Source organism: Chelonia mydas, chromosome 4, assembly GCF_015237465.2.
Source record: "Chelonia mydas isolate rCheMyd1 chromosome 4, rCheMyd1.pri.v2, whole genome shotgun sequence".
In the NCBI taxonomy this organism is placed as follows: Eukaryota; Metazoa; Chordata; order Testudines; family Cheloniidae; genus Chelonia; species Chelonia mydas.
This window is the reverse complement of record NC_057852.1, coordinates 4,148,837-4,173,341: the sequence shown is the minus strand read 5'-3', so window position 1 is coordinate 4,173,341 and position 24,505 is coordinate 4,148,837. Positions and strand designations below refer to the sequence as shown.

The window sequence follows — 24,505 nt, the reverse complement described above, 5'->3', positions numbered from 1 at the left end:
ATGGCACATTCTGTATGTGGTGTGGGGAGGGCCAGATAGAGATCACCATTTAATTAAGATAGTGGAACTTGGCTTGATCTCGGTTTTGTTTCCTACAGGACCAAAATGTCTTTGACTCAAAGAAAAAGGTGAAATTGACCAATGCAGAAGGCGTGGAGCACAAACTCTCCAAGAAACAGCTCCAGGCCATCGAATTCAACAAAGCTTTACTGGCTATGTACACCAATCAGGTAGAGAACTGTCCTGTGTCTGCTGGGTACAGATTTACAACCAGTCACAGGAGTTTAATTAAGCAGAAATGTAATCCAGTTGAGCTAGTTAAGTATCAGAGGGGTAGCCATGTTAGTCTGGATCTGCACAAGCGGCAAAGAGTCCTGTGGCACCTTATAGACTAACAGACATATTGGAGCAACAGCTTTCGTGGATGAATACCCACTTCATCGGATGCATGTAGTGGAAATTTCCAGAGGTAGGTATAAATATGCAAGCAAGAATCAGGCTAGGGATAACGAGGTTAGTTCAATCAGGGAGGATGAGGCCCTCTTCTAGCAGTTGAGGTGTGAACACCAAGGGAGGAGAAACGGCTTTTGTAGTTGGCTAGCCAGTCACAGTCCTTGTTTCATCCTGTGCTGATGGTGTCAAATTTGCAAATGAATTGAAGCTCAGCAGTTTCTCTTTGAAGTCTGGTCCTAAAGTTTTTTTGCTGCAGGATGGCGACCTTTACATCTGCTATTGTGTGTCCAGCGAGGTTGAAGCGTTCTCCTACAGGTTTTTGTATATTGTCATTCCTAATATGTGAGGAATTGAGCTAGTTAGATTTCCATAGACTGTTCTTTCCCCCTCAAAATAGTCAGGATGTTATCCAGAGATGCTAGATTTTTCAGAAGTACTCAGCACCCAGCAGCTCCTATTGAGAATAATCTTTTTGCTGAGGCCTTTTGATGATCTGGCCAATTCATTTAGGTGCCTAAATCGGAGATGAGCATTTAAAAAAAAAAAAAAAGTCTGGCCCATAATGTTTAATACCTATCAGGGAAACGTCATGTGACTGTCCTGGTAAACGTATTGTTTGTTAAAATAGTATTGACTGGGTATCTACAGGTTGAGAAGAAATTGTGCATTGCTATACATGAGGACATGTGCATACCGCTGTTCTTGTTAACAAGGACCAATAATATCCATTGCCAAAATGAAAACACAGGAATAATGGATTTGGTACTAATATCGGGTCCATGAAGCTCAGTGCTTTGGATGCGTGAGCTTTGTAGAAGTCTAAATAACTAACAAAAAATACTGTCTGTTTTCTAGACCACAGAGACCTATCTGTACAGGCACTTCATGGGCTTACACACTGGCTGCTGATGGCAGCTTTCGGTGTGGTCCTGTAGTGAAGGAGATTCTGAGTCACTCTAGCAAGAAATAAATACCTGGAGCTGCATGTACGCAGAAACTGAGATTTATCCTTTGTCTATTACAGTATCTGGTAGAAGAGGTGTGCTGGGCATTTTCACATGGTTCCCCTTCCATTTCTTGTAAAATCAGACTCCACCCCCGTGTGTGTGTCTAGCTCCTCCGTCTTCCACACAGACATTCTGGTGGAAAAACAAGGGAGAACTTTTGGGAAGAATTCATATGATGGTGGCTTGCACAGCACCTCACTTGGAGAGTCTCTTCCCAGATAATGTATTTATTACTGCAGCAGCACCTACAGGCTCTGATGCTGATTGAACTAGGCACTGGATGCACATAAGGCTGTCTCTGCCCCCACACTGCTTGCAGCCTGAGCGTCTAGGCAGATGTAACAAACTGGCAGGAGGAGCACAAGGGGGTAATGAGGTGGCTCTGGCCAGTGTAGTAACCAGCTGCCTGCCCACTGAGGTGTTGCGTAGGAGAGATGTAGAGGAGTGCAGAGTGATGGCTGTAGTTATCACCCAAAGGCCCTGCCATGTGGGAGTCGTGGGTCAGAATCTCCTTGGGCCAGTGACTTTACCTGTTTCCACAGCCTCTACTGCCACCACGTCCCATTCCCCACTGGTGGCAGGCAGCGTCTGGCCCCACTAGCCCCTTCGCCCTGTTCTCTCTGTGGGGTTTGCACACTTGCACTAACTATCCACTAATACTGAGGAAAACGTTCCATTGTGTCCCATAGGCAGATCAGTGCCGCAAGCTGTCAGCAAGTTTACAGTCCCAGAACCCCGAGCACCTGCTGCCCGTGCTAATCCAGGCTGCCCAGCTCTGTCGAGAGAAGCAGCATGCGGGGGCAATAGAGCTCCTACAGGTGGGTGACTGATCTCTTCCTGCTGGCCAGGAGAGCGGAGCGCTGTTCCCTGCACTGGAACCTGACAGATGGAGTTGGTACAAGGGGCAATTAATAGTCCTGCAACACTGGGCACTGCAGAAGTGGATGTTAGCTCAACCACCCGCAGTGGTCATTGCATTGTGTAATGGATGTGGCTTACGCAGGGCTCGGTAGTGAGGATGCAGTGACTGGTCTGTGGGGAGAGACATGGACACGCCCGTGCTCTGATCATGAAGCGTGTGTTCTTTCTGTAAAGGGAGAGCCCCACTTGGACATGACCCCCTTCACTATGGCGGTGGTGCCAGGGCTGCTTTTCCTTCCCACAGGGACACGGTGGGCGCTGGTGCCTGGGGCTATGCTCCTCTGGAAGGCAGGACTTCACTTCTGGCCTCTCATCCCAAAGGGTGGTGGTGCCCACATTCCTTCTCCAGCCCTTCTCTGGCCTCATCTACATGCACAGGTTGCACTGGTTTACTTAAAATTGGGGTTTAAACCGGTGCTAAAGACTCTGCGGACACTTCGGTTTCAGAGTGCCCTGTTCCTAATCAACCTCTGCTAAATTGAAATAAGCTGGTTTTAAACTGAAGTCATGTTCGCATGGCACTTTAAACTGGTTTACTTAAACAGGTACAGCTTCCTTATGTAAACAAGGCCTTGGTCCTGGTGTCAGGTGTCACCTGGGATGCTGCACTTGCCAGCTGCTTGCCTAGAGGGAGCAGCTACTGTGTGTGGTGAGGGCATGGACCCTGGGACTTGCTTGTGGTGGAATGGGATGGCACTGTGGGAGGAGTGACAGACCATGGAAGCAATTCAGGACTCTGGGTGGCGTGGTTCCACTCGAACTGGCTCCCTCCCTGTCTATTCAAATGACACTGTTGAGCTTTTCTTTCTGAAATTGGTTTTAAAATGGGCCCAGGCCATGGCTGATGCGCTGTGTTCATGAACATGCTCTTTGCGTCTCTCGCTCTCAGGACTTTGCGGAGCAGAGCCCTGCCAACTCGGCGCAGATAAAGCTGACGATGGCACAGCTGAAAATCGCTCAAGGTACCAGTGCCCTTTTGTGCTGAGAAATGCTTGTTTAATGCTAAGTTTAAAAAAACCCACAATTCTTTGTTGCTGGCCTTAGTGTCCGGAGAGCCAGGACTGAGAGTGGCCTCTTGCTGCTGTGAGCCCCAGCAAGACAGCTCCATCCAGGGTGGGGTTAGAAATATCTTCTCAAACACTGCGCTTCACAGCCCTGCACGAGGGCTGGGACGACATCTCCACTCCTCTTAGCGAGCAGCATTAAAGCAAGATGTACTCTGCATTTGGCCAGAACCATTTTTCTCTTGATTAGTTCTTGGACAGGGCTGCACCTGCCCCTCTGGTGTCTCTGAGAGGAGTTACCGGGGAAGGGATTGTAATTAGGGGATAAAAAGAAAAGGAGTACTTGTGGCACCTTAGAGACTAACAATTTTATTAGAGCATAAGCTTTCGTGAGGTACAGCTCACTTCATCGGATGCATACAAGCTGTAGCTCACAAAAGCTTATGCTCCAATAAATTGGTTAGTCTCTAAGGTGCCACAAGTACTCCTTTTCTTTTTACGGATACAGACTAACATGGCTGCTACTCTGAAACCTGTAATTAGGGGATGGCACCTTTTTCGGGGGGGCAGGAGGGGAATTAAGCCTGGCAGGGGCGGGCCTCTTCTCTTTTCACCATGGATGGGGGGGTGAGAAATGAGGAGACTTTCTCCCGTTCCTTGTCTCTTTCTTCTCAGAAGGATGCCTGCAATCCCATAGTACGGCACCTCTTGCCGAGAGGGGTGCCCTATGGAGATCAGTGCTCCTGCCTGAACCTGGCGTTGTCCATGCAATGTGGGGGGTTGTGTGCCGCATGGGGCATGGCCTGTGGAACAAGTGGAGGGCGGCCCTGGGCACTGTGCTGATGGCTGGCGTTCACCACATTGACAATGGGCTGATGTGTGCGCCTCAGCCTGACCCGAGAGAGGGAGCGGGACAGCTGGGTACTGAGAGGGGGCGGGGGAAGGGGAATTCATATTAATGTGCTTGGTGCGGGATTGACCCTTTCCTGAGTGGCTGCAGAAGTGCATACCGGAAAGCCTGGGGACTGTGTGTTGAAATGGCTGGCTGTTGCTGACTGCATGTCACTCAAGTTTTAAAGTTCCCCTGGAGCTACCTCAAGTATGCACTACCCAGCATCCAGTACTTGGCATGGGCCGTGCTCCATTGTGCCTGCAATGGGTGGGACTGTTCAGGAGAAATAAGGGGACAGGATCTGGCCCCGCACTGCGTGGGGTGGGGAGAATGGGGAAGGGGTCAAAGCACTTGGTGTTGGCCCAGCTTTGCTCTCACTGAAGTTTGTGATAAAACTTGCACTGGCATCAGTCGGAGCAGGCAGGCCAGAGCTGTTTTAGGTTTGTTCTGAAATCGTAAAGAATACACCCAGCTGCTGATGCTCCATTCCCTCTCATAGGGAAGTAAAGCATTGCTCTGGACGCACTGCTTCTAGCATTGGAGGTGGGGATGAGCCCTTTGCATGTGGTAGCAGCCTTGGGCATGCTGGACACTTAGGTGGGAAGCCCAGTAGGTGCTGGGGTTGCTGCAAAGGCTGTTTAGTCTGAGGATGAGAAGAGTACTGTTTGGGACTGACGTTTCTTCCCCATGAATGGCCAGCGATTGTGTTGTCTTAAGAATAATAGTGGAGAAAACCTCTTCGCAGCTGGCCCTGCAGGCAGAGGAGTGTAGTGGCTGGTTGGTGTATGCTGACTTCCCCAGGGAGACTCTGAGGGCAGGGGGATCCAGGATGGAGAACAGGGGCAGGGAAAGCATTGCTGTTTAAATTGCATTATTCTCCCTTCTTTCTCTAAGGCAGCATCACCAAAGCATGCATCATCTTGAGGAGTATAGAAGAGCTGAAGCATAAGCCAGGCATGGTGAGTGGCAGTTAACAGGCACCATCCCAGAATACCGTCATCCTTTTCATGCTCCTTCCCTGTTCCTGTTTTCCTGTCTCCTGAGCTACTCCTGGGCTGAGATTCAGATCTGGGTGCCCAGCATTGGTCTCAGTCTGCTGGTCTGCTTGCACAGTGGGGCTTGGTTGCTGAGATTTTTGATACACAGCATTATGCCTCAGAGTAGATGTTAGACCTTTAGATAGCTCACTTATTGTGGTGAAAGCCAGCCAGACAAAGGGTAATAACTTGCATCAGGGTCCCCAAACTTGTTTTTAGAGTGGATAACTTCCCTCTCGTTCATAGTTGCACGGACCTGCCTCCCCTTCCTCCAGCACTCCCTTAACAGCCCTAGGGCAGCTACAGGAATTGCTTGCCCAGTAAGCAATGTTGGGGAAGTATCAAACACATTTTTAAGCTGCTCTATGTGGCAGTGAGCAGTGGGAAGCAAGGAGGAGCCAGTATTGTAAGACCTTCCAGCTCCCCCCAGGGCCCCAGCAGCAGCAAGTGCCCTGCCGACCATTGTGGTGGTGAGAGAATAGTGTGGGAGCCTTGGCTTTTCCAATTAAGTAATTCTCTCATCCCTTATCCTCTATTGATCGGAAACCTTTTAAAAACAGTTCTCCTGGGCTGTTTCGACCATTGCAGTAATGTCCTAGCTGTACTGGGGAGGATAATCCCAGGGGGCGGCTGCTGCCTCCAATTCCATTGTAGTAGTTCGTTCCATTTCCTTTTTTTTCAGCAATTCTTTTAATAACGGGTTTACATGAAAAGTACCTTACAATGATCACTTACAAGTAACGCCCGTCCCGTGGCTGCACGCTGACTGTTATTGGGGTTTGCAGGTGTCTGCATTGGTGACGATGTACAGTCATGAAGAAGACATTGACAGTGCTATTGAGGTCTTCACGCAAGCTATCCAGTGGCACCAGGGATACCAGGCAAGTAGATCAGGGCAGACAATACATTTGAGAGGTGAAGCTACTTTTTGTCCCTTGCTAACTTGCTGGAGACCAGCTGTTCCTGTCCAGCTCCCACCTGTCTGTCCCCTGGAGAGGAGCGGTCTCCTTGCCAACGGCTCACTACCTCTGATGAGATGTTGGGGGGCCAGGGAACATTCTACTCCATGTCTCCCTCTGTCTCTGACATGCTGCTTGCACCAGGTTTGTCATTCAGACCAATGGCAAGTCAGCAGTGTGGGAAAAATGGCAGACTCTTTTCCAGCTCTTCCAGTGCCTGTCAGGTTATAGATTCTGGAGGCTAGCAGAGGGCACATCGCAGTGTTGTCCCTCTTCCCATGTTGACACTGGAGCAGCAGCAGTCAGTTGGCTTTTTGCATGCACTTGAGGAGAAGGAAAAGCTTGAGCAGAAGAGCTTCAGAGGGGGAGACTGATTCCAGCCCAGCAGCCTGCTGGCTGTACTCAGTTAATCGGAACGTCAGGCTGCTGAAAGCCAGTTGGAGTCTGTCTGAGCGGAGTGATGGTTCCATTGGGGGCTTAGTGATTCGTTCCTGGAACCTGGTTATTTTGGGGCTGGAGGTAGCAATTATTTCAGCAAACAGTGAATTGCCGGAAAAAGTGTGACCCCCATGGGAAGTGTTCTCACAAAGCTGCCTTGGCATTGGCTGTTTCCTTTGTTTCTCTCTTCCCTGGTTTTCTATCAGCAAGGACACTTGGCTTTTCAAAATGTCTGCCTGCACTTGTTCCTTACCTGATGATCTGATGCCTTGGCTGGTCACTGGGGAAATGGCTGATGTCCTAAGTGAGGCTGACTGCAGGTTGCAAATCATCATCATCAGCAGACTGTTAGTTTTCCGTGATTGTCAGACGCTGGCTAAAATGCCTGTCCCCTTCCCATTTTCACCCCCTCCTCCCAATTCTGTTGCTCTGGGGCTGCTGGCAGGGTTAGTAGCTGTGTTTGTTAAGAACCAGGCAGAGGAACTGGAGATTATTCTTACATATGAGGGGTCTCCGAACAAGGGGCTAGGTTGTGCTAGCACCATCTGGGTGTGAAGGGGCAGGGAAAGTGCGTGAGGGCTGTGCACAGGGGCCAGGAGCAATCCTGCCCCTTACATTCCTGGTGAATACGCAACCCAAAGACTGAGCTGTGGACCCACCCCCTTCTACACCAGCCAGCAGCGCTAGGCTCAGAGTATTGGTTGCAGGAGGTAACACAGGCATGAATATTAAGTAACAGCCATCTGTGTACTGTATTAATGAGCTGACAGCCTGTTTCCGCCTCAGGCTCATAAAGGTAGCTGCTGGTGAGCAAACCACTTCTCCTTTCCCAGGCCCGTCTAACATGCATAGTGGTTTAATGCCACAGACTGCCAAGGCTTTTCCTCAAGGAACGGGGAAGAAATTCCTGCAGCTCAGTTCTCCTTCCAGATCACTTGGGTGGGGAGTGCACGTTGGTGTGAGCCCGTCTCTAGTAACATCAGGAAGCAAAGCAGCCACATCACTAAATTGCTAAGTGCTGTCAAACATGTCTTCATTTGAAGAACCTTGTGACTTGCAGCCAAAGTCTCCAGTTCATTTGTCGCTGATAAGGGAAGCAGCCAACTTCAAGCTGAAGTATGGGAGGAAGAAGGAAGCAATCAGCGACCTGGAAGAGCTGTGGAAGTGAGTTCAGGGAGGGGAGAGGGGTATCTTGTTTTCCTTCTGGACCTGAGCCTTGGCCCTGCTGTCTTGTGCACTGAAACATGAGCAGTCCCTGGTCCCCGTGAGGACTGCTCAGGGGTTCTAGAGCCAGATAACGTCTGCTAGCATTTTGGTGACGTCTGAGGTAATAGTTCGTCCTTTTAGACATTGTAAAGGGGCTTCTGGTCAAAGCTGTGCTCCCTGTCCAACCCCTTGGATGAAGTAACTGTTCCGGCAGGCCTAGCCCTGCGATCTGTTCTGGGTTCTTTTGTGTTACATCCTGATAGAAGCTGTGTCTTCCATGTTGGATGCCATGTCTTCTGTCCTCAGCCAGCACCCATTCACTGCGGGAGGAGTTCCCCAGTCTGTATCCAGATGCAGACTGCTGGCACTTCACATTAAAAAGGTTGCAGAGCAGTTTTTAAACTAAGCGATGGGAGAAAGCCGATCGCTGCAGAGGCGCACGTGGATCGGACAGAGACTTATCTTAGAGGAGAATCTATTGATAGAGATTCTCTAGGTTTTAGTCAGGAGGAGAGGATGGAAGAGGATAAAGTTTGGGCCAGATCAGACGAGAAACATTCACATAAAGAATCTGACACATCAGAAAAGGGCAGACAAATAAATATTTACAAGTTTTTAAAGTGCTTGTACACAAATGCTGTAAGTCTAATTAATAAGATGGGTGAACTAGAGTGCCTTGTGTTAAAGGAGGATGTTGATATAATAGGCATCACAGAAACCTGGTGGAGTGAGGACAATCAATGGGACACAATCATTCCGGGGTACAAAATATATCGGAAGGACAGAACAGGTCGTGCCGGCGGGGGGAGGGTGGCATTATATGTGAAAGAAAATGCAGAATTAAATGAAATAAAAATCTTAAATGAATCCACATGTTCCATAGAATCTCTGTGAATAGTAATTTCATGCTCTAATAAGAATATAACAGAATATAGGGATCTATTATTGACCATCTGACCACAACAGTGATAGTGACGATGAAATGCTAAGGGAGATTAGAGAGGCTATCAGAATAACTCAATAATAGTGGGGGATTTCAATTATCCCCATATTGACTGGGTACATGTCACCTCAGGATGAAATGCAGAGACATTATTTCTCGATACTTGAAATGACTGCTTCTTGGAGCAGCTGGTAGAGGAACCCACAAGGGGAGAGGCAACTCTTGATCTAGTCCTGAGTGGAGCGTAGGATCTGGTCCAAGAGGTAACTATAACAGGACCACTTGGAAATAGTGACCATAATATAATAACATTTAACATTCCTGTGGTGGGAAGATCACTTCAACAGCCCAACAGTGTGGCATTTAATTTCAGAAAGGGGAACTATGCAAAAATGAGGAGGTTAGTTAAACAGAAATTAAATGGTACAGTGACTAGAGTGAACTCCCTGCAAGCTGCGTGGATGCTTTTCAAAGACACCATAATAGAGGCTCCACTTAAATTTACACCCCAAATTATAAAACACAGTAAAAGAACTAAGAAAGAGCTACCGTGGCTTAACAACCATGTAAAAGAAGCGGTGAGAGATAAAAAGGCATCTTTTAAAAAGTGGAAGTCAAATCCTAGTGAGGTAAATAGAAAGGAGCATAAACACTGCCAAATTAAATGTAAAAATGTAATAAGAAAAGCGAAAAAGGAGTTTGAAGAACAGCTAGCCAAAAACTCAAAAGGTAATAACAAAATGTTTTTAAGTACATCAGAAGCAGGAAGCCTGCTAAACAACCCGTGGGGCCCCTGGACGCTCAAGATACAAAAGGAGCACTTAAAGATGATAAAGTCATTGCAGAGAAACTAAATGAATTCTTTGCTTCAGTCTTCACGGCTGAGGATGTTGGGGAGATTCCCAAAACTGAGCCGTCTTTTTGTAGGTGACAAATCTGAGGAATTGTCACAGGTTGAAGCGTCACTAGAGGAGGTTTTGGAATTAACTAACAGTAGCAAGTCACCGGGCCCAGATGGCATTCACCCAAGAGTTCTGAAAGAACTCAAATTTGAAATTGCGGAACTATTAACTATGGTTTGTAACCTGTCCTTTAAATCAGCTACTGTACCCAGTGACTGGAAGATAGCTAATGTAACGCCGATATTTAAGAAGAGCTCTAGAGATGATCCCGGCAGTTACAGACCGGTATGTCTAACGTCAGTACCGGGCAAATTAGTTGAAACAATGGTAAAGAATACAATTGTCAGACACATAGAAGAATATAAATTGTTGCGCAAAAGTCAACATGGTTTCTCTAAAGGGAGATCATGTCTTACTAATCTATTAGAGTTCTTTGAGGGGGTCAACAAACATGTGGACAAGGGGGATCCAGTGGACATAGTGTACTTAGATTTCCAGAAAGCCTTTGACAAGGTCCCTCACCAAAGGCTCTTACGTAAATTAAGTTGTCATGGGATAAGAGGGAAGATCCTTTCATGGACTGAGAACTGGTTAAAAGACAGGGAACAAAGGGTAGGAATAAATGGTAAATTTTCAGAATGGAGAGGGGTGTTCCCCAAGGGTCAGTCCTAGGACCAATCCTATTCAACTTATTCATAAATGATCTGGAGAAAGGGATAAACAGTGAGGTGGCAAAGTTTGCAGATGATACTAAACTGCTCAAGATAGTTAAGACCAAAGCAGACTGTGTAGAACTTCAGAAAGCTCTCACAAAACTAAGTGATTGGGCAACAAAATGGCAAATGAAATTTAATGTGGATAAATGTAAAGTAATGCACATTGGAAAAAATAACCCCAATGATACATGCAATATGATGGGAGCTAATTTAGCTACAACTAATCAGGAGAAAGATCTTGGAGTCATCGTGGGTAGTTCTCTAAAGACGTCCACGCAGTTTGCAGCGGCAGTCAAAAAAGCAAATGGGATGTTAGGAATCATTAAAAAAGGGATAGAGAATAAGACGGAGAATATCTTATTGCCCTTATATAAATCCATGGTACACCCACATCTTGAATACTGCGCACAGATGTGGTCCCCTCATCTCAAAAAAGATATACTGGCATTAGAAAAGGTTCAGAATAGGGCAACTAAAATTATTAGGGGTTTGGAAGGGGTCCCATATGAGGAGAGATTAGAGGCTAGGACTTTTCAGCTTGGAAAAGAGGAGACTAAGGGGGGATATGATTGAGGTCTATAAAATCATGAGTGGTGTGGAGAAAGTGAATAAGGAAAAGTTTTTTACTTGTTCCCATAATATAAGAACTAGGGGCCACCAAATGAAATTAATGGGTAGCAGGTTTAAAACAAATAAAAGGAAGTTCTTCTTCACTCAGTGCACAGTCAACCTGTGGAACTCCTTGCCTGAGGAGGTTGTGAAGGCTAGAACTATAACAGGGTTTAAAAGAGAACTGGATAAATTCATGGAGGTTAAGTCCATTTATGGCTATTAGCCAGGATGGGTAAGGAATGGTGTCCCTAGCCTCTGTTTGTCAGAGGGTGGAGATGGATGGCAGGAGAGAGATCACTAGATCATTACCTGTTAGGTTCACTCCCTCTAGGGCACCTGATATTGGCCACTGTCGGTAGACAGGATACTGGGCTGGATGGACCTTTGGTCTGACCCAGTATGGTCATTCTTATGTATCTGAAATTCATATGAACCCCAAACCCTTCTTGATGCTGGCATATTCTGAGGTCTGATCTGCAGCTCTCTCTCCTATTGTGCCAAAAGACAAATCAGCCTGTTTGTGCAGTCTGAGCTAATTGTGGAGAAAAGCAGAGGCAGTGTGGTTTTTTTATAGGGGTAGAAGATTTTCATCGGAGCGACCTTAAAGGAAAAACAAACAAACATCCCAGTTAAAAAAATGTAGAATAAGAAAATGGGTAAGAAAAATGAAAACAGGCCCTAGATTTCTAGGGTTGTTGGTGGCTGCATGGTCCCTGGGGAGAGGCTAGTCAAAGTGCTTGGCAGTGTTAGGTAGTGAACACCCTGCGTATTGTACTGTGAATCTCAAGGCCTCTATTGGCACCTGCTATTGCACACACTGAAAGCACCTGCCCGGGGCTAGCCAGCGCTGGGCCGAGTGGTTAGCTGTAGTGTATACTTGGGGCATGGCTGGTGTTTGTAGAGTGTTCAGTGAACTTCAGAATGTTTCTTTCTTCTCTTCAAGGCAAAATCCAAGAGATATTCATACTCTGGCCCAGCTCATCTCCGCATACTCCCTCGTAGACCCTGAGAAGGCGAAGGTGTATCCTTTGTGGTGGTGACTGGGCTTGCGGTGGGAAAGGGGTTTTGCTGTCCCTTCGGTTCCCAGAATGTTTTCCTAATGATGTCATGAGTGTTTGGAATTTTTGAGCTGCTTCAGGACCCTTCCAACAGGGACATCAGAGAACCTCTGACCCTGGGAAGGAGCGGGAAGGTCATAGTGCAACTCCACATTAAGGGTGGGCTTTTCAAAGGCACCTAAGTGAGTTGAGTGCCTACCTGCTATTTACTTCTGGTAGGATTTGGGTGTCTAATTCCGTTAGGGCTTTTGAATCGCCCTGTGGCCCCCCAAAAGCAATGAGAACTTCAGTCAGTTAATGATGAGCGAACAAATCAGTATGATCCAACTTTTTGCTGTGGCGTTTTTGTCCTATAGTGGTAACGTTGTACTTTCCCACCGAATCGTTTGGTGTAACTCTTATTATAATAACCAATTCTTACCGCACTCCCCATCAGCAGCTTTCAAAGCATGTTACAAAGGACCTCAGGGTCATCCCTCCCATTGTACAGATGGGGACACAGGTACCTAAAAGGGAAGTGACTTGTCCAAGGTCACCCAGCAGGCCAGTGGCAAAGCCAGGAACAAAACCCAGGTCTCCTGGGTCCCTGACTGTTGCCCTCTGCACTAATTCACTCTGTGTCTATGGATTGGAGCTGCTGGTTAATCCCCCTGGGACTGAGATGGGGTTTGAATTGCTGCTGGTGCCTCCCCCCTGGCTCTCTTTGCTGAATGCATTCCTGTTTCCATTCCTGAGCTCCGCCCCTCGACAGCCTTAGCAAACACTTGCCCTCGTCGGACACGATGTCTTTGAAAGTAGACGTGGATGTGCTTGAAAATTCCCCCGGGGCTACGTACGTTCGGAAGAAAGGCGGAAAGCTCACGGGAGAGAACCAGCAGAAAGAACAAGGGTAAAAAGCATCTCTCGCCCGTCATTCTCTTCCGTGGGCTTGGGGTTAGAAAGCACCTGCTGTGTGGATCACCTCAGAGCTTCAGGCCTGTTTCTGCAGCCACCCTGCAAATGGTCTGACTAGTCGAAAAGCAGGCTGTCCCTTAGAGTGTCTGTAGGTAACTCCGGGAGGTCCAGAGAGGGACAGCAGTCGTCCCGATCAGCGATGCAAGGACATGTCACTATGAGCGATGCAGAGGTGGGCAGCAAGGCCCTTGTGAAGCCAGAGCTGCGCACACCACTAGAGTGAGGCCAAGCATGGTCTGGGGAACATTCCCTCACACAGGGGTTCTTGTGCATTAGCTTGTGGTGCGTTTGCTGGAGGACTGCAGCATGAAACATTGAGCCGGGGAAATGGGGGTATTCTGGGAGCAGGAGTCAGGGTCTCTTACAGACTGATCTGTGGGGGAAGTAACTGGAGATCCACTGCCCCAGGGGATTAGAACTGTTTCTCTGAGACTGGTGTCCTTTCCTCCTTGCCCCCTCACTTCTTTGAAAAAAGACAGTCTTCTTTTCCCATCCCTGGCTCCGTGCTTGTTGGTGCGTTCCAGGGAACCCACGGCAGCACTGTGATCTTGTTTCTTCTCCTCGCCCTTTTAGGCAAGGGGATGTAAAGAAAAAGAAGAGGAAAAAGAAGGGTGAGTTGTGTGTGTTTGCAATACGCCTTTGCTGTCCTGCTAGCCATCAGTTTGGAGCCTCGACCACACCGTATCATCTGTGCATTACCCCTGTCCCTGGTAACGTTCTTTAAACTCCTGTCCAGAAAAGCAGAAGATTGTGAAAATCCCAGGCTGTTCTTTGAGGGTGGGGGGAACGCCTACAGGAGTTAGGTGCCCAAGTCCCATAGACGCTGAGTGCCTCATTTCCTTGGCGGGGTGGGGAGGGTTTGGAAATCCCACATATAGAGTTTAAACCATCTCTTTTAAAGAATAACAGGTGGCTGCTACATGCCCTCCCTCACACCAGGTCACTGTGCTTCCTGCGTGTTACCTGCCTAGTCCTGTGTCTTCAACCTCTTCGCTCCTCAGCTGCTGGGTTCAACATAAAATGTGAAGTGGCCAGGCCTGAGCACTCCTCTATTCCCATTGGCTTCAGTGGGAGTTGAAGGCAGTTTGCATCATACAGGATTGGGTCCTAAACAAACCAGAACCCCTCTGATTTCCATGCCTTTGATTCCTGAGAGTATTTCCCACGTCCCCTTTAGAGGGGAAAGCAGCCTGTCAGACTTAGCAGGCGCAGCTGTACCAGCAAGAGGAGCTTCATTTGACCCTGCACACCTTGCGGGCTTAAGCTTTGTAGAGTCACAGATTCTAAGGCCAGAAGGGACTAGCCTGACCCCCTGTATAACACAAGCCAGAGAACTGCCCTGGAATAATTGCCTGAGCAGTTCTTTTAGGACAACATCCCAGATGGAAGGAAGATAGAAAAATTACTCGAGCTTCATATCGATGTGTGTGGGGTTTTCTTCACCATGTCACGTGATCTCCATGTTTTTTCTCTGCTGACTGCTGTGCAGGAAAACTGCCCAAAAACTATGATCCCAAGGTGACCCCGGACCCTGAGCGGTGGCTGCCGATGCGAGAGCGCTCCTATTATCGCGGAAGGAAGAAGGGCAAAAAGAAGGATCAGATTGGAAAGGGAACCCAGGGAGCAACGACAACTGGCACATCTGAGCTGTGAGTAGGGGTTGCACAGAAGAGTGCTTTGTAATTACACAGTGCCTCAAGCAGCAAATGCTCCTTACCTGCTTCACAAACATGGCCCCCAGATCCCACCGAGGCCAGTGAGGCTTATCCTCTGCTTCTCCCAATGCATTGAGCCTGATTTGTTTGCTCTGTAGGTTGCTAACTCCCCAGAGCTGGGACTGTATCTGTAGTTGTCTTAAACTGAGCATGTCATCCGTGTGTGGCATGAGTCTGGCGTGCGCCGGGCATATGGGGCTGGACCATAATGTACAGAGTATATGCTGACAGAGCTTCATCGGTCATTAAAAACAGTAGTTCTTCAACAGCTTACGGGTGAATTAGGCAGCACTTCAGGACAGGAAGTGAAACATCCTTATCCAATTGCAATTGTGGGAAAACGTAGGTAGAAAGAATTACATAAGAATATTAGAACGGCCATACTGGGTCATCCAGCCCAGCATCCTGTTTTCTGACAGTGGCCAATGCCAGGTGCCACAGAGGGAATGAAGAGAACAGCTAATCATCAAGTGATCCATCCCCTGTCGCCCATTCCCAGCTTCTGGCAAACACAGGCTAGGGACACCATCCCTGCCCATCCTGAACAATAGCCGTTGATGGACCTATTCTCCATGAACTTACCTAGTTCTTTTTTGAACCCTGCCTTGGACTTAGCTTAATGGTAGAGCTGCTTCAGCTTTTCCAGTAGCCTTTCCTTTGTGGTGCCCCTGGGGTGGAATGAATTCTGTCTCTCTCATCACACTTGTGTGTGTATAATACGAGCCTAGTGTTAAATGGGCAATTCATGGCTAAATCACTTCTTAGTGCAGCTGATTACTTTAGAAAGGATTGAAACTATTAAGCTACTAATAGCGGTAGAAGCAAATGGGAGTTGTAGTTCCTCTTAGCCCGAGTGGTACCTGGGGTCACTCGTGAAACAGGTGGCCATGGCTCTGATTGCAGACTTGTGAGTTGGGACTCACCGCTAAGCGCAGCAGTTACACAGCTGTCGCCACCTGCAAATCACAGGCTCAGAATCTGTCGACAGGGCGGCGGCTTTAGCAGAATTCAATGGTTATGTTTTTGTTGTTGTGATCTACATCAGTTCTTACTGTTAAACATTTTGAATTGTATCAGTTTTAATTTTCTGAGTGTGAACTGAAGGGTTTCACCTTTAAAAAAAATTTTTTTTTCTATTTGAATGTTCACAGTTGCAGAATATTAAGGTGGGGGGTGTCAGACAATAACTTTGTAGTGACCCCCGATCCCGGCAGGGACAAGATGCGAGGAAGGCTGGGTTCCTAGCAGGGCAGAGCAGAGACTGAGAGCAGAATTCCTGGCAGGGCAGGGCAGAGACTGGCCAAGACTGAGAGCAGGAGGATGAGCTGGTGGCCGTGGGGCAGGCCACCTCGCTGTGTCCAGCCCCAGGCAGTGCAGGGAGCCTCCTGCAGCCCCACTGTTCATAGATTCATAGAATAGATTAATAGAATATCAGAGTTGGAAGGGACCTCAGGAGGTCGTCTAGTCCAACCCCCTGCTCAAAGCAGGACCAATCCCCAATTTTGCCCAGAACCCTAAATGGCCCCCTCAAGGATTGATCTCACAACCCAGGGTTTAGCAGGCCAATGCTCAAACTACTGAGCTATCCCTCCCCCCACTGTTATAGCCCTGCTCACTCACTCACTGTCCAGGAGTGTGGGAGCCATCCCTAGGCAAGAGCCATTCAGCAGCAGGGTGGCCTCCCTCCTGGCTGGGGGCTCGTCAGTGTCCTTGCAGACCTGGCTGGGTGTTGCTGCTTTGCCTCACCAGAACCCAGCCTTCCCTGCACCTGGGGCCTGCAGGGATGGAATACCCAACAGTATGTATCATCCGGTTGATGCTCCAGAGGAGAGAGACGTTGGGGTTTTCAAAAGTGCCTAATGGAGGTGAATGCCCCTGGACTTTCACCTGATTCCCTTGCACCCTTTCACGACCCCAGCCCAGACAGAACGAGGGACCTGGTGCTTTGTCGTTAGTGAACAAACAGGTGATTTGTGCTACCTGAGGTTTGGGTGAAAAGGTTCCTTCAGCCCAGAATTTGTCTTCTGCAAGCTTGTGCCATTCTTCTGACATAAAATGTTCTGATTTGGAACCAAAGCGTGTGCTGGTTGCGGTTTTTGTGAGCTAGAGCTAGGAGGCAAATCATACTTCCTAAAACTTTCTTGGCTCCTGTCTTCTTCCCTTCCCACTTTTCAGGTGTACCATGTTACATTCATGTTGAACTAGAAAGGAGACTGTGTTCTGTTTAGTTTTACGATAAGTGAGCTCAGCTCCTACAGACCCTTCAGAGTTCCTAAGCATGATTCTGGGCTAAAGTGAGGTTCTGTTTGCATTGAACTCAGTAAGAATTGTGCACTGGATAGGAGCTCATTGCTGCCACTTGCAGGGTCAAGCAGGGAGGAGCTGAGTTGTGGCAGGGGGAGCCCTGGTGCAAACAAACCTCCCCGTAACAGTGCAGGCAAGAGAAAAGCAAGAGCCTGGCTTCTGTCGGGTTTGCGTGTCTGCATTCCCTGAGCGTGAGCTTTATACTTTGTGTCTGAATAATTTAACCATAACCTAGACAGTGTGGTCACTTCAGTTCTTCTTCGAGTGCTTGCTCATATCAATTCCAGTTGGTGTGTGCGCGCACCGCGTGCATGGCTCTCGGAAACTTTTCCCTAGCAGCTACCTGTCGGGCCGGCTGTGGAGCCCCCTGGGGTGGCACCGGTATGGCGCTCTATATACGACCCTGCCGGCCCAACCCCCCCTTCAGTTCTTTCTTACCGCCAGTGACGGTTGTTGGAACAGTGGTCTCTTGCTTGCAAGTGTCCCACTAATCCCTAGCTCTTCTGCTAATCTCTGTATATAGTTACCCATTGTTAGTTAAGAGTCTTAGTTAGTTGTTAATTGTTAATTGTAGTCTCACTACTTAGCAGTTGGGGGGTCTCCCCCTCCAACTCGTGCCCCGCAGGACCTCAGGGCATGCCATCTTAAGGTTTCAAACCCTGTAGTTCCTGTGCTAAACCTATGCCCACGGGTGACCCCCATGACTCCTGCCTCTGGTGTCTGGGAGAAGGCCATCAGTCGGACGAGTGCAAGATCTGCAAGGCTTTCAAGCCTTGCACCAGGAAAGAGAGGGACATTCGCCTAAAACAACTTCAGATGGAGTCAGCCCTCTGTCCGCAGCAGGACCCGGCCCCGAGCGCCTCGGTGCGGAGCGATCCTCCTGCGGTGCCTTCTGCAGTGCCATGGAAGGACTCTGCATGCCAACCCGGGAGCTGCCAGTCCCCCAGGCCCCAGAAGCACTCTCCCCGGCACCGTTCTCCTTCACCGGATGCTCGTAAGAAACAGGCCAAGGGGAAGTCCCCCCAGCAGCTTGCTATGGCTACTGCACACCCGGAAGGGGACTGTGCAGGGGACGGTCCTATGACTGACAGACCCTTGGGCTGCACACAATCCTCACGGGCCCCTGTCTCCCCAGGGAGCCCTGCTCTCCTGGACTCACCGCGGCTGCATGTGGGGGAAGTTATGATGCCTTCCACCCTGGACACCTTCGAAGCTGCTAGGGGTCTCGTTGAGATGACGGCACCTAAGTCTCCCACTATGAGGGATAAGCCTCCACTCCCTCGAGGTACGGCACCATCTAGAGGCAAGCCTGCCATGTTTGGCCAGTCTGCCCCTGACCTGGATCTCTGCACCGCTCCAAGTCCTGGCGCCGCTCTGAGTCCCAGCACTGGTCTGGCAGCCGTGACCCTCGGAGCCGCTCCCACTCAAGGTGGTTATTGGCGGACAAGTCGTGGTCCCGCTCGAGGTCCAGGTCCCATTCTGTGACCTCGTGGCACCGTTCTGAGCGCTGGCCTCAGCCTGCACGCTGTTCACCTTCCAGGTGTTGCTCAGTGGACAGCACCGCTCCCTGCTCGAGGCACCGCTCCACGCCGCGGCATCTCTCCCCGCTTCGTCACTGTCCTCGATCGTGGCACTGCTCCCTGCCTCAACGAAGCTCTGTGTCGCGGCACTGCTTTACTTCATGCCACCGCTCCGCACCCCGGCACTGCTCCTCACAGCGGTACTGCTCTGCACCATGGCACCGATTGACATCAAGGCCCCACTACACTTCATGGCATGCATGCCGCCTGTCGGAGGAGGATGTTTCTTCAGTGCTATCTTGCACCATTCCCCCTTGGCCATCCCACTGAAGGTCACCCTTCCTCCGCTCAGGCAGGGCATCGGGGGCATCAGAGGTGCCCAGGTCAGGGCCGGGGAGCCTAAGGCAGGACGCTTCAGCGCCCCAGTGGCAGCCTCAGTGGCAGTTTTGGACTCTTCGGGCATGCCATTAGGCCCAGGGTGCCCCTCCTGATATCCCACCACTTCCCCATTCGGGATCTCGCCTCCCAGAGGCAACCCTCAGCCGCCCACCCCTGGACCCTCCACAAAACCCAGACCCAGCTCCACATTCGCCCGTTGAAGCTACGCCTGGTGCTCGTGAGGACCCCGTCCCTAAGGACCAAGAGGCCACCACGGAACTGATCCTACTGGTGGCTTCCTCCTCATCGTCCCCTGATGAGGTGGTGGCAGGCACCTCAATGTCTGGGCCGCCACCCAGGGATTACAGGGCCCTGCAGGAACTTCTCCGACGAGTAGCCCTGAATATGAACCTCCAGGTGGAGGAAGTGGTCGAACAGGAGGACCCTATGGTGGACATCCTGGCACCAGAGGGCCCTCTAGGGTGGCCTTACCCATTATAAAAACTATTCAATCCAATATCAAAGCCATTTGGCAAACGCCTGCCTCCGTTCCCCCTGTGGCCATTGGGGCTGAACGTAAATACTTTGTTCCCACTAAGGGATATGAGTGTCTCTTCACACACCCTCCCCCATGCTCTCTCGTGGTGGAGGCGGTGAATGAAAGAGAGAGACAAGGTCAGCAGGCCCCCGCACCCAAATCAAGGGAGGCTAAACGGCTTGATTTGTTTGGAAGGAAAATGTATTCCACAGGGGGTCTCTCTCTCAGGATCACAAATCAACTCGCGGTCCTGAGTAGATACAACTATAACTCATGGTCCTCAATCTTAAAGTTTAAAGAGCACCTTCCCTCTGAATTGAGAGTGGAGTTGGGGGTCATCACCGAGGAGGGTAAAGCTGTTGCCCGGACTTCCCTCCAAGGCTCCTTTGATGCCTCGGACTCTGGCGTCCGGGATTGCGATGAGGCGCAATGCCTGGCTCCAGTCCGCTGGCCTTCCCCCGGAGGTCCAGCAGACCATACAGGACCTTCCCTTTGATGGCCAGGGCCTATTTGCTGAGCAAACAAATTCCAGATTGAGTCGCCCAAAGGACTCCTGGAACACAATAAAGTCCCTCAGCATGCACACTCTGGTGACCCAAAGGAAGCCCTTTAAATCGCAGACCACCCAGCAGTGGTCTTTTCCCCCTAGGCCCAGACAGGACTTCTCTCATAGGAGAAGTAGATACAATCGACGCAAGCTGTCGCGTCGTCCTCTTGGGCAGGGCCAGGGGCAATCCAAACCCCCTTCGGGCCCTAAGCGCCCCTTTTAAAGGTGCAAACAAGGACGGATTACCAGTCCACAACCCCTCCTTTCCTGAACCGTCTTATCCTGCTTTTACCATGCATGGTCCCTTATTACGTCGGACCGATGGGTGCTCCACACGGTAGAGGCGGGATATTCTATCCAATTCCGTTCCTCTCCACCCTCCCATCCCCCTTGCCTGTCCCTCTTCAGGGACCCGTATCATGAGCAGCTTCTCGTCCAGGAGATCCAGGCTCTCCTTGCTCTAGGAGTGGTGGAGAAGGTCCCTCAGGAGCTTAAAGGCAAGGGTTTCTTCTCCCGATATTTCCTCAATCCCCAAAGCGAAGCGGGGCCTCAGGCCCATTCTGGACCTGTGGGAGCTCAACAAGTTCATAGTCAGCTTGACGTTCCTAAGCACAATCATTCCTTCCCCAGACCTGGGAGACTGGTACGCCACCCTCTATATGAGGGACGCTTATTTCCACGTATCCATCACACCGGCTCACAGACGGTTCGTAGTGAACAAGGTGCATTACCAGTTCATGGCCTTCCCATTTGAGCTTTGCACAGTGCCTCACGTCTTCACCAAGTGCATGGCAGTTGTAGCAGCTTTGCTCCGCCGCCACCATGTGCATGTCTACCCTTACGTGGACGACTGGTCCTCTGGGGCCGCTCCCGCCAGCAGGTGGAATCGCAGGTGCAGATAGTCAGGGACACGTTCAAACATTTAGGTATCATTTTCAGCGTCAACAAATCAGTGCTCACTCCAACTCAGAGGATAGAATTCATCGGGGCCGTTCTGGATGTGTCTCAAGCGAGAGCATTCCTGCCAGAGACTCGTCACCTGGCCCTCTCGCAGATAATCGGCAACCTTTGCAGCTTCCCTACCACCATGGCGAGGCAGTGTCTCCGGCTGTTAGGCCATATGGCATCCTGCACTTATGTGGTTCAACACACCAGGTTACGACTCAGACCCTTGTAAGCGTGGCTCACCTCTGTGTACCGCCCAGGCCGCGACAGTCCTGACATGGTGCTGACCATCCCTCAGCACACCCTCGATTCCCTCCGGTGGTGGCTGAATCCCCGCTTGGTAGTCGCCGGGGTTCCTTTTCACCCACCCCAACCCACCTTGACTTTAGTCACAAACGCGTCGTGTTGGGCTGGGGAGCACATCTGGGAAGCCTGACAGCTCAGGGCTTATGGAAGTAGAGGAACTGGCTCTACATAACAACATCAAAGAACTCAGGGTGATCCGTCTCACCTGCCAAGCTTTTCTGACTGACTTGCAGGTCCTCTGCATAGGGTACTGACGGACAACACCACGGCCATGTTCTATATAAACAGGCAAAGTGGAGCCCGCTCATTTCCTCTGTGTCAGGAAGCCCTCCTACTGTGGGGATTTTGTTTAGCCCACTGCATCCTTCTCCAGGCCTCATACCGGCCGGGTGTTCAGAACATGCTGGCGGACAGCCTGAGCAGACGTTTCCTCTCACACGAGTGGTCGATTCACCCAGACATCATCCACTCCATCTTCCGCAGTTGGGGGTTTTCCCAAATCGACCAGGTTGGCACACGGGCCAACAGGAAGCGCCCAACCTTTTGCTCCTTCAGGAGCCACAGCCCAGGCTCAGTCGCAGATGCGTTCATGACTCCGTGGTCAGGTGAGCTGCTATACGCATTTCTGTCATTCCCGCTCATCCACGAAGTGCTTCTCAAGGTTCACAGGGACAAGATGGATGTCATTTTGGTGGCCCCAGCTTGGCCTCGCCATTGCTGGTGTCTCACCCTCGTGGATTTGTCGGTCCAGTCACTGATATGGCTACCTCTCACTCCCGACCTCATTACACAGGACCACGGTTGCCTCCTACCCCAGACCTTCAGTCTCTCCACCTCATGGCCTGGAGAATCCGTGGCTGAATCAGGCAGAGCTCGCTTGTTCAGAGCCGGTGAGGCAGGTATTTCTGGAAAGCCACAAGCCATCTACTAGGACCACGTACAAGATGAAATGGAAGAGGTTCTCCAGCTGGTGCTCCCAAAGGCAGGTACTCCCGCTCCAGGCTCCCATCCCTTGTATCCTGGAATATCTTCTTTAGCTAAAACACCAGCGTCTGGTGTTTTGGTTCTGTCAAGGTCCACCTCGCGGCCATCTCAGCTTTTCACCCAGGTGATTCTGGGCGTTCGATGTTCGCTTATGCCATCATGGGCCATTTCCTTAAAGGACTGGAGAAGATACATCCCCCAATGAAGCCCCCCATCCCAGCCTGGGACTTTAACAAAGTCCTCTCCCACCTCATGGGCCCTCCCTTTGAGCCTTTAGTTTCTTGTTCACTCCTACCTCTCTTGGAAGGTAGCTTTTCTGATGGCTATCACCTCAGCATGACGCATGTCTGAACTACAGGCCCTCACCTCTGAGCCCCTGTACACTGTCTTTCATAAGGACAAGGTACAACTTAGACCCCATCCAGCTTTCTTTCCCAAGGTGGTGTCCCGTTTCCATATCAGCCAGGACATTTTCCTGCCAGTCTTCTATCCAAAACCTCACAACAGCCCTTAAGAGCAACAGCTACACTCGCTGGATGTTAGGAGCGTGCTCCCTTTCTATATCAATCGCACAAAGCCGTTCCAAAAGACAACCCAATTGTTTGTTGCTATAGCAGAGTGGATGAAGGGTTTGCCAGTCTCTTCCCAGCGGATCTCTTCCTGGATCACAGCTTGTATCCGCACTTGTTATGACTTGGCAAAGATTCCATCACTGCTCACTCCACGAGGGCGCAGGCCTTGTCAGCTGCCTTTCTAGCCCAAGTACCTCTCCAGAAAATGTGCAGGGCTGGGATGTAGTCTTCAGTGCTTACTTTCACGCACTATGCCATCATCCACCGATCTAGGGATGATGCGGCCTTCGGCAGAGCAGTACTTCGGTCGGCAATACCTTGACTCCGACCCCACCTCCTAGGTAAGGGTTGGGAGTCACCTAACTGGAATTAATATGAGCAAGCACTCGAAGAAAAAACAGTTACTCATCTTTGTAATTGTTGTCCTTTGAGATGTGTTGCTCATATCTATTCCATTCCCCCTCACCTTCCCCTCTGTCAGAGTAGCTGGCAAGAAGGAACTGAAGCAGGGGTCGGGCCGGCAGGGTTGTATATAGAGTACCATACCGGCGCCACTCCAGGGGGCTCCACAGCTGGCCCGACAGGTAGCTGCTAGGGAAAAGTTTCCGACAGCCGTGCACGCGTCGTGTGCGCACACCTAACTGGGATAGATATGAGCAACACATTTCGAAGAACAACAGTTACAAAAAGGGTAAGATAACCGTTTTTTGTTGGGCTGTAATTCCACAGCTTTAAAGGCAAGTCCCATGGCATAAGGCCAATTGCTTGTTTATCTGTTTTGGAGCCTAAATCAGTTTCCCTTTGATTTCTGTTTTGGGCCAGGAAAGGGAAAATGTTCCTCTCTCTAGCAGCGATGCTCTAAGTCCCCTGCCTCTGGGAGGCGCTCCTAACCCGGCGGTGTTCCCTGTCTCCCTGCAGGGATGCCAGTAAGACAGCAAGCAGCCCGCCTACCTCCCCACGGCCTGGCAGTACCACAGCCATGTCTTCCGCAGCCACGAGTAACATGATACCCCCCCGGCACCAGAAACCTGCTGGCGCTGCAGCAACCAAGAAGAAGCAGCAGCAGAAGAAGAAGAAAGGAGGCAAGGGAGGCTGGTAACGAGAGCGGCTGCCGAGCTGGCTGTGTGAGGGACTGGAGCTCTCTGCTGTAAAGTGCTGAGAACAGAATAAAGATCAGAGTAAGAAGCAGCACAAAGTCACGGCTTCCTTCACGCTGTCTTGAAAAGGTTCCTCCTGGGCTTCGTTTCCTCTGCAGTGGGAAGGGAAGGGAAGCTTTTCCTTCTCCCATTCCCGCTCCCTTTCCTAACCCGCTGCCCGATGTTTCCCTCCATTGTTTTTTTTGGGGGGGGGGGAGGTGGGGGGGTGGGGGAGGTGGAAGAATCATGGTTCATTTGCTTACCGAGTCAGACCATTGTCCCTCCCTGATGTGCCCTGGCCCCCTGCAGCAGTTACACAAACACAAGGCATTTCCCCAGTCCTGCTTGCAGCAGAGAATCAGCTGGAGTGATGAGTCTTGACAAACATGCCACATTACTGGCCTCCCCACGGGCTCTTGCTGTCTCTGGGCTGCCTGGCAAAGGCCCTCACCTAGGTG

The 24,505-nt window shown here is 50.2% G+C and overlaps 1 protein-coding gene across 1 annotated transcript in view; it reads left to right on the top strand.

The window, feature by feature from the left end:
• The window catches only part of SRP72 (signal recognition particle 72), a 48,179-nt gene extending 24,080 nt beyond the window's left edge, over window positions 1–24,099 (top strand). The window contains exons 9-19 of the mRNA XM_037896538.2: window positions 99–230; window positions 2,150–2,278; window positions 3,271–3,343; window positions 5,172–5,236; window positions 6,100–6,195; window positions 7,772–7,875; window positions 12,034–12,111; window positions 12,900–13,037; window positions 13,676–13,713; window positions 14,592–14,751; window positions 23,830–24,099. Of these exons, the coding sequence (XP_037752466.1) occupies window positions 99–230; window positions 2,150–2,278; window positions 3,271–3,343; window positions 5,172–5,236; window positions 6,100–6,195; window positions 7,772–7,875; window positions 12,034–12,111; window positions 12,900–13,037; window positions 13,676–13,713; window positions 14,592–14,751; window positions 23,830–24,010 (1,194 nt within the window). The 3' untranslated portion in view covers window positions 24,011–24,099. The remainder of the gene's footprint in view (window positions 1–98; window positions 231–2,149; window positions 2,279–3,270; window positions 3,344–5,171; window positions 5,237–6,099; window positions 6,196–7,771; window positions 7,876–12,033; window positions 12,112–12,899; window positions 13,038–13,675; window positions 13,714–14,591; window positions 14,752–23,829) is intronic.
• Window positions 24,100–24,505: the final 406 nt, after the last annotated feature.